The 15,672-nt window shown below is 46.5% G+C and overlaps 1 protein-coding gene across 2 annotated transcripts in view; it reads left to right on the forward strand.

The window, feature by feature from the left end:
* Positions 1-1,267: 1,267 nt before the first annotated feature.
* The window catches only part of exosc1 (exosome component 1), a 51,639-nt gene continuing 37,234 nt past the window's right edge, over positions 1,268-15,672 (forward strand). Inside the window, exons 1-3 of one of the 2 annotated variants that reach the window (XM_070876445.1) lie at positions 1,268-1,358; positions 6,877-6,992; positions 14,199-14,273. In XM_070876445.1, coding sequence (XP_070732546.1) covers positions 1,331-1,358; positions 6,877-6,992; positions 14,199-14,273 — 219 coding nt within the window. In that variant the 5' untranslated portion in view covers positions 1,268-1,330. The remainder of the gene's footprint in view (positions 1,359-6,876; positions 6,993-14,198; positions 14,274-15,672) is intronic. The other variant, XM_070876444.1, reaches the window with a different exon arrangement.

Below are 15,672 nucleotides of genomic sequence, written 5' to 3' on the forward strand. Positions count from 1 at the left end.
ATGTTCCCTGCAAGCTTCTTCTCATACTCCATTTTCCCTGCCCTAATCAAACCCTTTGTCCTCCTCTGCTGAGTTCTAAATTTCTCCCAGTCCCCAGGTTCGCTGCTATTTCTGGCCAATTTATATGCCACTTCCTTGGCTTTAATACTATCCCTGATTTCCCTTGATAGCCACGGTTGAGCCACCTTCCCTTTTTTATTTTTATGCCAGACAGGAATGTACAATTGTTGTAGTTCATCCATGCGGTCTCTAAATGTCTGCCATTGCCCATCCACAGTCAACCCCTTAAGTATCATTCGCCAATCCATCCCAGCCAATTCACGCCTCATACCTTCAAAGTTAGCCTTCTTTAAGTTCTGGACCATGGTCTCTGAATTAACTGTTTCATTCTCCATCCCAATGCAGAATTCCACCATATTATGGTCACTCTTCCCCAAGGGGCCTCGCACAACGAGATTGCTAATTAATCCTCTCTCATTACATAACACCCAGTCTAAGATGGCCTCCCCCCTAGTTGGTTCCTTGACATATTGGTCTAAAAAACCATCCCTTATGCACTCCAGGAAATCCTCCTCCACCGTATTGCTTCCAGTTTGGTTAGCCCAATCTATGTGCATATTAAAGTCACCCATTATAACTGCTGCACCTTTATTGCACGCACCCCTAATTTCATGTTTGATGCCCTCCCCAACATCACAACTACTGTTTGGAGGTCTGTACACAACTCCCACTAACGTTTTTTGCCCTTTGGTGTTCTGCAGCTCTACCCATATAGATTCCACATCATCCAAGCTAATGTCCTTCCTAACTATTGCCTTAATCTCCTCCTTAACCAGCAATGCTACCCCACCTCCTTTTCCTTTTATTCTATCCTTCCTGAATGCAATTCTATCTTTCTTTGAAAAGGGAATTTTTTATACACTTGGCCTCTTTCTATACTGTATCGTTCTATGATTCAATGAATGTCATGTGATTTAACAAATAACCCAGTTCTCTTTGAGGGGAGGGGGAGAAGAAATAAATTAAAAAGAGGAGCCCGATTATGGATCAGTGGTTATACTACACCTGCTGGTGTGGCACTGAAACATAGCAAATAATAGTATAAAATGAATTGAACCTCAACAAATAAGATGCTGTGTCAGGCGCTTGCCCTATTTCTCCTGCACTGACTCCACTCCATCAGGGACGGCAGCAGCGAGGGGAGGGACGCGCGACCGTGCCGTGTCCCATCCCGGCCACCGTCCTAGCAACAGGGATCAACCAATCCCTTCGTTTCTCACGGGTGATTCGGCCAATCGCGGCGCGGCTTCCGAGGCCCCGCGAAGCTGTAATGGCGCCAGTGAAGCTTTGTATCCCCGGTGAGTGTGGGTGATATTTGTGGTCTTGGGGGATTTTGGGCGTTGATACGGGCGATACTGGGGATTCTGCGGTGATACTTGAGGTCTGGGGGAGATATTGGGAGTTTGGGGGAGATACTTTTGATCTGGGGTTGATATTGGGGGTTATACGGGGAATGGGGAGATATTGGGGGGGTCGAGGGGTGATATGGAGGTCTGGGGGAGATATTGTGGGGTCTGGGGGAGACATTGAGGGTTATATGGGGGTCTAGGAGAGACATTGGGGGTCTGGGGGGAGATAGTGGGTGAGATATGGGGGTAGCTACTTGGGGTCTGGGTGAGATATTGGGGAACTAGGGGTGATATGGAGGTCTGGGGAGATATTGGTTTCACGGAGGTCTGGGGGAGATATTGGGGGCCTAGGGGTGATATGGAGGACTGGGGGTGATGCAGGGGGTCGGGCTGTTGATACAGGTTCTGGGGTGCGATACTGCGGGTGATATGGCGGTCTGGGGGTGTTACGGGGATCTGGGGTTTGACACTTGGAGTCTGAGGGGCCAGGCTGGGATCTCTGGGACCTAAGGATAGCTCAGATGAATACATGCCTTGAGCAGTAGTGCAGAAGGGAGGGATTCAAATTCCTGGGGCATTGGAACCAGTTCTGGGGGAGGTGGGACCAGTACAAACCGGACGGAGGGGGAGTGTTTGCTAGTGCTGTTGGGGAGGAGTTAAACTAATATGGCAGGGGGATGGGAACCTATGCAGGGAGACAGAGGGAAATAAAATGGAATCAGAAGCAAAAGATAGAAAGGAGACTAGTAACAGTGGAGGTCGGAGAAACCCAAGGCAAAAAACAAAAAGAGCCACATTACAGCAAAATTCTAAAGGGGCAAAGTATGTTAAAAAGACAAGCCTGAAGGCTCTGTGCCTCAATGCGATGAGCATTCGGAATAAGGTGGACGAATTAACTGTGCAGATAGCAGTTAACGGGTATGATGTAATTGGCATCACGGAGACATGGCTCCAGGGTGACCAAGGCTGGGAACTCAACATCCAAGGGTATTCAGCATTTAGGAAGGATAGACAGAAAGGAAAAGGAGGCGGGGTGGCATTGCTGGATAAAGAGAAAATTAATGCAATAGTAAGGAGGGACATTAGCCTGGATGATATGGAATCGTTATGGGTGGAGCTGCGGAATTCCAAAGGGCAGAAAACGCAAGTGGGAGTGGTGTACAGACCACCAAACAGTAGTAGTGAGGTTGGGGACAGCATCAAACAAGAAATAAGGGATGTGTGCAGCAATTAAGGTACAGCAATTATCATGGGTGACTTTAATCTACATATTGATTGGGCTAACCAAACTGGTAGCAATGCGGTGGAGGCGGATTTCCTGGAGTGTATTAGGGATGGTTTTCTAGACCAATATGTCGAGGAACCAACAAGAGAGCTGGCCATCCTAGACTGGGTGATGTGTAATGAGAAGGGACTAATTAGCAATCTTGTGCGAGGCCCCTTAGGGAAGAGTGACCATAATATGGTAGAATTCTTTATTAAGACGGAGAATGACACAGTTAATTCAGAAACTAGGGTCCTGAACTTAAGGAAAGTTAACTTTGATGGTATGAGGTGTGAATTGGCTAGAATAGACTGGCAAAGGTTTCTTAAAGGGTTGGCGGTGGATAAGCAATGGCAAACATTTAAAGATCACATGAATGAACTTCAGCAATTGTACATCCCTGTCTGGAGTAAAAATAAAATGGGCAAGGTAGCTCAACCATGGCTAACAAGGGAAATTAAGGATAGTGTTAAAGCCAAGGAAGACGCATATAATTTGGCTAGAAAAAGCAACAAACCTGAGGACTGGGAGAAATTTAGAATTCAACAGAGGAAGACTAAGGAAGAGGGGGGAATAGAGTATGAGAGGAAGTTTGCCGGGAACATAAAAACTGACTGCAAAAGCTTCTATAAATATGTGAAGAGAAAGAGATTAGTGAAGACAAATGTAGGTCCCATGCAGTCGGATTCAGGTGAATTTATAATGGGGAACAAAGAAATGGCAGACCATTGAACAAATACTTCGGTTCGGTCTTCACAAAGGAAGACACAAATAACCTTCTGATTGTACTGGGGGACAGTAGGTCTAGTGAGAAGGAGGAACTGAAGGATATCCTAATTGGGTGGGAAATTGTGTTAGGGAAATTGATGGGATTGAAGGCTGATAAATCCCTGGGGCCTGATAGTCTGCATCTCAGAGTACTTAAGGAAGTGGCCCGAGAAATAGTGGATGCATTGGTGATCATTTTCCAACAGTCTATCAACTCTGGATCAGTTCCTGTAGACTGGAGGGTAGCTAATGTAACCCCACTTTTTAAAAAAGGAGGGAGAGAGAAAACGGGTAATTATAGACCGGTTAGCCTGACATCAGTAGTGGGGAAAATGTTGGAATCAATCGTTAAGGATAAAATAGCAGCACATTTGGAAAGCAATGTCAGTATCGGACCAAGTCAGCATGGATTTATGAAAGGGAAATCATGCTTGACGAATCTTCTGGAATTTTTTGAGGATGTAACTAGCAGAGTGGACAAGGGAGAACCAGTGGATGTGGTGTATTTGGACTTTCAGAAGGCTTTTGACAAGGTCCCGCACAAGAGATTGGTGTGCAAAATTAAAGCGCATGGTATTGGGGGTGATGTACTGACGTGGATAGAGAACTGGTTGGCAGACAGGAAGCAGAGAGTCGGGATAAACGGGTCCTTTTCATAATGGAAGGCAGTGACTAGTGGCGTGCCGCAGGGATCAGTGCTGGGACCCCAGCTCTTTACAAGATACATTAACGATTTAGATGAAGGAATTGAGTGTAACATCCCCAAGTTTGCGGATGACACTAAACTGGGTGGCGGTGAGGGTTGTATGGAGAATGCTAAGAGGCTGCAGGGTGACTTGGACAGGTTAGGTGAGATGGCAGATGGAGTATAATGTGGATAAATGTGAGGTTATCCATTTTGGGGGCAAAAACACGAAAGCAGAAATATTATCTGGATAGCGGCAGATTAGGAAAAGGGGAGGTGCAACAAGCCTGGGTGTCATGGTTCATCAGTCACTGAAAGTGGGCATGCAGGTACAGCAGACCGTGAAGAAGGCAAATGGTATGTTGGCCTTTATAGCTAGGGGATTTGAGTACAGGAGCAGGGAGGTCTTAATGAGGCCTCACCTGGAATATTGTGTACAGTTTTGGTCTCCTAATCTGAGGAAGGACGTCCTTGGCATTGAGAGAGTGCAGCGAAGGTTCACCAGACTGATTCTAGGGATGGCTGTACTGTCAGATGAGGAGAGACTGGATAAACTGGGCCTTTATTCACTGGAGTTTAGAAGGATGAGAGGGGATCTCATAGAAACGTATAAGATTCTGACGGGACTGGACAGGTTAGATGCGGGAAGAATGTTCCTGATGTTGGGGAAGTCCAGAACCAGGGGACATAGTCTTAGGATAAGGAGTAGGCCATTTAGGACTGAGATGAGGAGAAACTTCTTCACTCACAGAGTTGTTAACCTGTGAAATTCCCTGCCGCAGAGAGTTGTCGATGCCAGTTCATTGGATATATTCAAGAGGGAGTTAGATATGGCCCTTACGGCTAAGGGGATCAAGGAGTATGGAGAGAAAGCAGGAAAGGGATACTGAGGGAATGATCAGCCATGATCTTATTGAATGGCGGTGCAGGCTCGAAGGGCCGAATGCCTTACTCCTGCACCTATTTTCTATGTTTCTAAGGTCTAATTTGCTGACTTCCAGGAAGCTGTTTCTGTGTTGAGTGTCTCGATTTGAAGCTAAATAATTACCCCAAACGTGAGCCGGGGGCCCCAGTTGCTTCTGCCCATGACAAACCTCTCCAGGCATCATTGTCCCTGGCAGACAGGTCCGCATTAACCCTGATTTGGGCACTGTTTCACCTGGCATTCTGGGTCTCTGACAGCTGCTCTCCTGGTAACCAGGCCCCAGGTTACCATACATAAAATATACAGCACAGGAACAGGCCATTCGGCCCAACTAATCTGTGTTGGTATCTTTTACGTCCACCCAAGAGAGCAGACGGGGCCTTGGTTTAACGTCTCATTTAAAAGACGGCACCTCCGACAGTGCACTCCCTCAGTACTACACTGGGACTGTCAGCCTAGATTTTGTGCACAAATCTCTGAAGTATCAATCTTCTGAGTCAGAGGCTAGTTTTTTATTTATTTATTCATTCTTGGGATGTGGGTGTCGCTGGCAAGACCAGCATTTATCGCCCATCCCTAATTGCCCACGAGAAGGTGGTTATGAGTGCCACCTTGAACCGCTGCAGTCCGTGTGTTGAAGGTGCTCCCACCGTGCTGACTTTGTCGTAGCCGTTTGGTACAACTGAGTGGCTTGCTAGATCAGTGAAGAGTCAACCACATTGCTGTGGGTCTGGGTTCACATATAGGCCAGATCGGGGTAAGGACGGCAGATTTCCTTCCCTAAAGGACATAGATGGGTTTTTATGACAATCTGGTAGTTTCATGGTTACCATTACTGATACTAGCTTAGGAATTCCAAATTTATTTAATTGAAATTAAATTCCCCAGCTACCAATGATGGGATTTGACCTGCTGTCTCCAGGACTCTGGATTACTAGTCCAGTAACATAACCATTTTGCTACCGTACCCCTTAGTGCGCTACCAACTGAGCCACAGCTGACACCCTCTGATCAGAGGAGAAATTCTTCGCTGAATATACAGGGATTCCAGGTAGGGAGAGAGACCTGCCAGCCGTCACTGAGCAAGGGGGGCTGCATGGATATTTATGCAATATATCAATAGTAGCATTCAAAAATCTACGAGGTTAAGTGATAACAGCAGAAGAAACAAGGTGCCACTTATCGTGGTCAAAAGTACATGAGAAAAAATGATCAGTCTCAATTTAAAATATCCTATATCTATTATTTTCTGTCAGAAATGGTGGTTATCCAGTGATTTGCTGAGCAACACAGCCCAGAAGGGTCTCCGGTTTGACAAGCTGTAACTACTTTATCTTTTATTCTGGGAAAAGATCCAATGGGTGACGATGTCTCACTCAAGACTTGAGCATACAACCTGAGCTGACATTCCAGTACTGAGGGAGTGCTGCACTGTCTGAGGTGCCGTCTTTCGGATGAGGTAAAACCGAGGCCCTGTCTGCCCCCTCGGGTGGATGTAAAAGATCCCAAGGCACTATTTCGAAGAAGAGCAGGGGAGATATCCCCGGTGTCCTGGCCAATACTTATCCTCAACCAACATCACTAAAACAGATTATCTGGTCATTATCACATTGCTGTTTGTGGGAGCTTACTGTGCGAAAATTAGCTGCTGCGTTTCCCACATTACAACAGTGATTACACTCCAAAAGTACTTAATTGGCTGTAAAGTGCGTTGGGATGTCGAGAGTTCATGAAAGACACGATGTAGATGCAAGTCTTTTTCTTTATTCATTACCATCTAACATGTATGTTATCTGACTGTCCAAATTCCATTGCATACATACAGGGGAGAGATTGTGCAGCATAGAGGACAGCACTCCTGGTAATGGCACATACTCCAGACACGGATACATTTTTGCATCTTTAGCTGGCTATGTGGTGAAGCAAAATGACAATGGAATGGTAAGCAAGGCGCGGAGTCATTGACATAGAGTGCTGATGGGTAGATTTATATCTGCAGGTTCCTCGCTCAATTTCTTGTCTTTGTAGCAGCTCTACAGGGGAGTACCAAGCAGATGCCAGGTTAACCTGGGGGAAGATCACTTTTGTTCATCCAGTGCCAGTTTGCGTTGCTTCAGTACATTTACTCCCATAAAGATGGTTTAACAACCATATCTAGGAGCCAGATCAGTGGGAATGTCTCCATTGCCACTAATGAGGTGCCAGCTGTGGCTCAGCAGGTAGCACTCTCGCCTCTGAGTCAAAAGGTCGTGGGTTCAATTCCCACTCCAGACACTTGAGCACAAATATAGGCTGACACTCCAATGCAGTCCTATTGAAAGTGTGCCGTCTTATGGGTGAGACATTAAATCGAGACCCCAGCTGCCCTCTCGGGAGGATGTAAAAGATCCCATGGCACTATTTTGAAGAAGAGCCAGGGGAGTTCTCCCCAGGGTCCTGACCAATATTTACCCCTCAACCAACAACACAAACAGATTATCTGGACATTATCACATTGCTGTTTGTGGGAGCTTGCTATGCGCATATTGTGTGCGTTTCCCTACATTACAACAATAACTACTTTAAAAAGCTGTAAGGTCATGAAAGGCACTATATAAATGCAAATCCTTTCCTTTTAATGTAATGAAGCAAGGGATGGAGTTATCCTGTTTCATGTGGCATCAAAGCGTGGGAAGCTATCCCAGACCCTCCACTGAGTCTCCCTTTGAACCAAATACTGTGGTTGAATCTCAGTTATATGGAGAGTTTGCAGTAAGCCCGATTTTAATTTCACTTTCCTTTTTTTGATTACTTTCCTTTTTTTGTTTACCAATTTTCTCCTTCTGGGATACAGGTCCACAAGTGCTGGACACTCTCCAGTCCCTCCCCTCGGTGCCCGTTCTTCACATGTGAACACTGAGGTGTCATCAGCATCATAGGTGGTCCCTCAAAACGAGGATGACTTGCTTCCACGCCAAAAAAGGAATGAATTCACAGGTGTTTCAATGAAGGCTCTAATATTCCAGGTCCTGAACTGCATCCTGAAGGATGGAAGATGCCTATGCGTGGATTTTTTTAACGTGTGATGGCCGTTGCACACCAGTTTGACAGAGCTCGGTCTTGTTCCAGTGGCAAGAGTTAACCAAGACGACTGGAGACCAGCTCTGCTGCATGGACCTAGTGCGCACACATATCGCAGTGTGGGCTGGCCTGTGCTGCCCCTGGGCCCTCGCCTCTTCTGGGCCCCGTGACTCGCGCCTCTCCTGGGCCCCGAGCACGTCTCTGCAATCTCTCGCCACCCCGGCCTCGCCGCTCCTGCTATATCTGCCTATGCTCCAAAACGCGGAGGTGTGGGTGTTCACTGGATGGCGATCACAGCTGGGAATACTGGCTGTTTTCTGCTCCCTTAGCCCAGCGGCGCTGAGGCAAATTTTGACATCCCAACCGTTGCCTGGCTGAGATCAGCTGGGTTAGCGCAGAACACCTCCCAACCTCGTAACCCAGTTACACGCTGGCTTTCAAGGTGTAGCATCAGTGAGCTGCACCATTTGTCTTCTCATTAAGGAAATCTGTGTGTGGAGGCGGAAGACGTGGGTATGATTCTTAATGAATACTTTGCATCCATTTTCACAAAAGAGAGGGTCGATGCAGATTTTGCAATGTGTGAGGAGGAGTGTGAAATATTAGATGAGATAAACATAGTGAGAGAGAAAGTATTAAGGGGTTTAGCAGCTTTGAAAGTGGATAAATCCCCAGGCTCGGATGAAATGTATCCCAGACTGCTAAGAGAAGCAAAAGAGGAAATAGCAGATGCTCTGACCATCATTTTCCAATCCTCTCTGGCTACAGATATGGTGCCAGAGGACTGCGAATGTTGTACCTTTGTTTAAAAAGAAAGAAAGGGATAGACCGATTAATTACAGGCCAGTCAGCCTAACCTCGGTGGTGGGAAAATTATTGGAAAAAATCCTGAGGGACAAGATAAATCTTCATTTGGAAAGACATGGATTAATCAAGGACAGTCAGCATGGAGTTGTCAAGGGAAGGTCGTGTCTGACTAACTTGATTGAATTTTTCGAGGAGGTAACCAGGAGGGTCTATGAGGGCAGTGCGTATGATGTAGTGTATATGGATTTAGGAAAGCTTTTGATAAGGGTCCACATGGCAGACTGGTCACGAAAGTAATAGCCCATGGGATCCAGGGCAAAGTGGCAAGTTGGATCCAAAATTGGCTCGGAGGCAGGACGCAAAGGGTAATAGAAACATAGAAACATCGAAAATAGGTGCAGGAGTCGGCCATTCGGCCCTTCGAGCCTGAACCGCCATTCAATAAGATCATGGCTGATCATTCCTTCAGTACCCCTTTCCTGCTTTCTCTCCATACCCCTTGATCCCCTTAACCGTAAGGGCCATATCTAACTCCCTCTTGAATATATCCAATGAACTGGCATCAACAACTCTCTGCGGCAGGGAATTCCACAGGTCAACAACTCTGAGTGAAGAAGTCTCTCCTCATCTCAGTCCGAAATGGCCTACCTCTTATCCTAAGACTATGTCCCCTGGTTCTGGACTTCCCCAACATCGAGAACATTCTTCCCATATCTAACCTGTCCAGTCCTGTCAGAATCTTATGTTTCTATGAGATCCCCTCTCATTCTTCTAAACGCCAGTGAATAAAGGCCCAGTTGATCCAGTCTCTCCTCATATGACAGTCCAACCATCCCTGGAATCAGTCTGGTGAACCTTCGCTGCACTCCCTCAATAGCAAGAACGTCCTTCCTCAGACTAGGAGACCAAAACTGCGCACCCTATTCCAGGTGAGGCCTCACTAAGGCCCTGTACAACTGCAGTAAGACCTCCCTGCTCCTATATTCAAATCCCCTAGCTATGAAGGCCAACATACCATTTGCCTTCTTTACTGTCTGCTATACCTGCATGCCAACTTTCAGTGACTGATGAACCATGACACCCAGGTCTTGTTGCACCTCCCCTTTTCCTAGTCTGCCGCCATTCAGATAATATTCTGCCTTCGTGTTTTTGTCCCCAAAATGGATAACCTCACATTTATCCATATTATACTGCATCTGCCATGTATTTGCCCACTCACCTAATCTGTCCAAGTCACCCTGCAGCCTCTTGGCATCCTCCTCACAGCTCACACCGCCACCCAGTTTAGTGTCGTCTGCAAACTTGGAGATATTACACTATATTCCTCCATCCAAATCGTTAATGTATATTGTAAAGAGCTGGGGTCCCAGTACTGAGCCCTGCGGCACCCCACTAGTAACTGCCTACCATTCTGAAAAGGACCCGTTTATCCTGACACTGCTTCCTGTCTGCCAACCAGTTCTCCATCCACGTCAGTACATTACCCCCAATACCATGCGCTTTGATTTTGTACACCAATCTCTTGTGCGGGCCCTTGTCAAAAGCCTTTTGAAAGTCCAAATACACCACATCCACTGGTTCTCCCTTGTCCACTCTACGAGTTACATCCTCAAAAAATTCCAGAAGATTCGTCAAGCATGATTTCCCTTTCATAAATCCATGCTGACTCGGTCTGATCCTGTCACTGCTTTCGAAATGGGCTGCTATTTCATCCTTAATGATTGATTCCAACATTTTCCCCACTACGATGTCAGGCTAACCGGTCTATAATTATCTGCTTTCTCTCTTCCCCCTCCTTTTTTAAAAAGTGGTGTTACATTAGCTACCCTCCAGTCCATAGGAACTGATCCAGACTCGATAGATTGTTGGAAAATGATCACCAATGCATCCACTATTTCGAGGGCCACTTCCTTAAGTACTCTGGGATGCAGACGATCAGGACCCAGGGATTTATCGGCCTTTAATCCCATCAATTTCCCGAACACAATTTCCCGCCGAATAAGGATATCTTTCAGTTCCTCATTCTCACTAGACCCACTGTCCCCTAGTACATTCGGAAGGTTATGTGTCACATTACAGGAAAGATGTGATTGTACTGGAAAGGGTGCAGAGGAGATTTACAACAATGTTGCCTGGACTGGTGAATTTTGGCTGAGGAAAGATTGGAAATACTGGGTCTTTTTTTCTTTGGAACAGAGGAGGCTAAGGGGAGTCCTGATTGAAGTGTATAAAATTGAGGAGCCTGGATAGAGTGGATAGGAAGGACCTGTTTTCCTTGGCAGAAGGTCAACAACCAGGGGGCATAGATTTAAAGTAATTGGGGGGAGGTTTAGAAGAGATATGAGGGGACATTTCTTCACCCAGAGGGTGTGGGGGGCAGGGGGGTGGGTCTGGAACTCACTGAAAGGTTGGTAGAGGCAGAAACCCTCACCACATTTAAAAGATATGCACCTGAAGCGCGGTAACACAACAGGGCTACGGACCAAGAACTGGAAAGTAGGATTAGGCTGGATAGCTCTTGGCCGGCCAGCGCGGACACGATAGGCCGAAATGGCCTCCTTCCGCACTGCAAATATCTATGATTAAACATGGTGCAGTTTGTTTACCGTTGTCCCTGTGAACTGGAATTCCCAGAAATCTGCCAGGTGGGGAGGGGTGGAGCGCAATACAACCACAGCTGAGCCTTTGTGTTCAGCAATATTTTAGAACGATTGAGCTTGCCTCCAAGCCCAAATGCAGGAGTGGCAGTCGTTGACCCTTCTCCCTCCCCTGTGGGCCAGGAAAGCTCTTCTGCACCTTCGAGTCAATGTTGCCCCTAATTTTCCTTTGGGTGTGCAGCCCCTTTAAGGAGCTGTGTGGCCCATTCACAGTTTCACGCATGTGCGAAATTCAACATTGAAAAAAGCGGGAGCAGCAGAGATCATAGAAATGTAGAAACATAGAAAATAGGTGAAGGAGTAGGCCATTTGGCCCTTCGAGCCTGCACTGCCATTCAATGAGTTCATGGCTGAACATGCAACTCCAGTACCCCATTCCTGCTTTCTCGCCATACCCCTTGATCCCCCTAGTAGTAAGGACTACATCTAACTCCTTTTTGAATATATTTAGTGAATTGGCCTCAACAACTTTCTGTGGTAGTTTCACAGGTTCACCACTCTCTGGGTGAAGAAGTTTCTCCTCATCTCGGTCCTAAATGGCTTACCCCTTATCCTTAGACTGTGACCCCTGGTTCTGGACTTCCCCAACATTGGGAACATTCTTCCTGCATCTAACCAGTCTGAACCCGTCAGAATTTTAAACGTTTCTATGAGATCCCCTCTCATTCTTCTGAACTCCAGTGAATACAAGCCCAGTTGATCCAGTCTTTCTTGATATGTCAGTCCCGCCATCCCAGGAATCAGTCTGGTGAACCTTCGCTGCACTCCCTCAATAGCAAGAATGTCCTTCCTCAGGTTAGGAGACCAAAACTGTACACAATACTCCAGGTGTGGCCTCACCAAGGCCCTGTACAACTGTAGCAACACCTCCCTGCCCCTGTACTCAAATCCCCTCGCTATGAAGGCCAACATGCCATTTGCTTTCTTAACCGCCTGCTGTACCTGCATGCCAACCTTCAATAACTGATGCACCATGACATCCAGGTCTTGTTGCACCTTCCCTTTTCCTAATCTGTCACCATTCAGATAATTCTCTGTCTCTCTGTTTTTACCACCAAAGTGGATAACCTCACATTTATCCACATTATACTTCATCTGCCATGCATTTGCCCACTCACCTAACCTATCCAAGTCACTCTGCAGCCTCATAGCATCCTCCTCGCAGCTCACACTGCCACCCAGCTTAGTGTCATCTGCAAATTTGGAGATACTACATTTAATCCCCTCATCTAAATCATTAATGTACAATGTAAACAGCTGGGGCCCCACCATAGAACTAGTCACTGCCTGCCATTCTGAAAAGTATCCATTTACTCCTACTCTTTTTGCTTTCTGTCTGACAACCAGTTCTCAATCCACGTCAGCACACTACCCCCAATCCCATGTGCTTTAACTTTGCACATTAATCTTTTGTGTGGGACCTTGTCGAAAGCCTTCTGAAAGTCCAAATACACCACATCAACTGGTTTTCCCTTGTCCACTCTACTGGAAACATCCTCAAAAAATTCCAGAAGATTTGTCAAGCATGATTTCCCTTTCACAAATCCATGCTGACTTGGACCTATCATGTCACCTCTTTCCAAATGCGCTGCTATGACATCCTTAATAATTGATTCCTTCATTTTACCCACTACCGATGTCAGGCTGACCGGTCTATAATTCCCTGTTTTCTCTCACCCTCCATTTTTAAAAAGTGGGGTTACATTGGCTACCCTCCACTCCATAGGAACTGATCCAGAGGCTATGGAATGTTGGAAAATGACTGTAAATGCATCTGCTATTTCCAAGGCCACCTCCTTAAATACTCTGGGATGCAGTCCATCAGGCCCTGGGGATTTATCGGCCTTGAATCCCATCAATTTCCCCAACACAATTTCCCGACTAATAAGGATTTCCCTCAGTTCCTCCTCCTTACTAGACCCTCTGACCCCTTTTATATCCAGAAGGTTGTTTGTGTCCTCCTTAGTGAATACCGAACCAAAGTACTTGTTCAATTGGTCTGCCATTTCTTTGTTCCCTGTTATGACTTCCCCTGATTCTGACTGCAGGGGACCTACGGCCGCACAGCTTAGAGGGAGCATTGCTCCTAGTGGCCGGTTTCAGAAACTAGCGGGCACAAATACAAGTTCGTTACTGTTAAATTCAATAAGGAATTGAGGAGAAACTTCTTTACCCAGAGAGTGGGTGAGAACTCGCTACCACTTCTTCTTCTTAGGCAGTCCCCCGGAGTCGTGGATGACTTGCTTCCACACTAAACTGAGTTCTAAGGTGACTGGTGAGACCAATGTGGGCCAGATCCAGAACTTCATTTTAAAGGGTGGAAGATGCCTGTGCGTGAATCCTTTTAAAGTGGGGTGGCCAAAGCACGCCAGCTACAGAGCACGGTCTTGGTCCAATGGCAAGGGGATCCAAGACACTACCACACGACGAGGCAAATAGCATAGTTGCATTTAAGGGGAAGCTACATGAGGGAGAAAGGCATAAAAGGATCTGCAGATAGGGTTAGCTGAAGTAGGGTGGGAGGAGGTTCGTGTGGAGCATGAACACTAGTGTAGACCAGTTGGGATGAATGGCCTGTTTCTGTGCTGTACATTCTATGATAACTCTGAGCTGGTATTCACAGGTGCCGGTTATATCGGTGGTTCGGGACACAGAGCCCCAACTCCTGCCAGAGGTTGGAGTCGTTGTAACGTGTAAGGTAAGACAAGATGGTTTCAAACCACCTTTTCTGCAGCACTCAACAGAGCCAAACCTTTTGTTTATTTTTAAATTTTGAAAACTTGTCAGATTTTAAGATAATTGGCAAAAGAACCAGGGGACAGATGAGAATTTTTTTTAACGCTGTGAGTTGTTATGATTTGGAATGCGCTGCTTGAAAGGGTGGTGCAAGCGGATTGAATGGTAACTTTCAAAAAGGAATTGGATTATATACTTGAAGAGGAAAAATTTGCAGGGCTACGGGGAAAGAGTGGAGGAAGTGGGACTAATTGGATAGCTACTCCCCGCCCCCGGTTACTGGATCAACAGATCATTAGTTTTTATTTTAAATATTATGCGAAAAAAATATTTCATGTTTAACCTCCACACAAGTGCTCTGTAGTTTGCTGTTGTGCCCACCCACATTAAAGTACATCGGAAATGCACTCACACATGGGTCAACTTTATACAATTTTCCCCTATCCTAAAAGCTTTGACTTCCATGTTACCTATAGACTTGACTATTCCAAAGCACTCCTGGTTGGCCTCCTGCATTCTACCCTACGTAAACTAGAGGTGATCCAAAACTCGGCTGCCCGTGTCCTAACTCGCACCAAGTCCTGTTCACCCATCACCCCCTGTGCTCGCTGATCTACATTGGCTCCCGGTTAAGCAACGCCTTGATTTCAGAATTCTTATCCTCGTTTTCAAATCCCTCCATGGCCTCGCCCCTCCCTATCTCTGTAATCTCCTCCAGCACTACAACCCCCCGAGATGTCTGCGCTCTTCTAATTCTGCCCTCTTGAGCATCCCTGATTATAATCACTCAACCATTGGCGGCCGTGCCTTCTGTTGCCTAGGCCCGAAGCTCTGGAACTTCCTGCTAAATCTCTCCGCCTCTCTACCTCTGTTTCCTCCTTCAAGACGCTCCTTAAAACCTACCTCTTTGACCAAGCTTTTGGTCACTTGCACTAATTTCAACTTGTGTGGCTCGGTGTAAAAATGTAATCTCATAATACTCCTGTGAAGTGTCTTGGGACGTTTCACTAGGTTAAAGGCGCTATATAAATGCAAGTTGTTCTTGCCTCAGCCAGCACCGTGATTTAAGTCGACATTCGTGTGGCGTGAGCTTTGACCGTAACTATTTAACTGTGTGACCTCAGCCAAACCTGATGCTGTGCCCAATCAATGTTCACCAGCACTTCCAGTTGGAGGGGGAATAACAATCGGCCTACTTTCCAAGCTTTAACACGAGGCCGCAGAGATCATATGCAGAGTCCACCCCAGCGGAGGTCAGCTACCAGAGCCATTTCTTAATCCCTTTAGCATTTTACTTCCACCTTGGTTGGAAAAGTCAGATCCCCTTCACCACCGGCGCTCCGTGGCTGCAGTGTGTACCA

Source organism: Pristiophorus japonicus, chromosome 3 (assembly GCF_044704955.1).
Source record: "Pristiophorus japonicus isolate sPriJap1 chromosome 3, sPriJap1.hap1, whole genome shotgun sequence".
Taxonomy (NCBI): Eukaryota; Metazoa; Chordata; class Chondrichthyes; family Pristiophoridae; genus Pristiophorus; species Pristiophorus japonicus.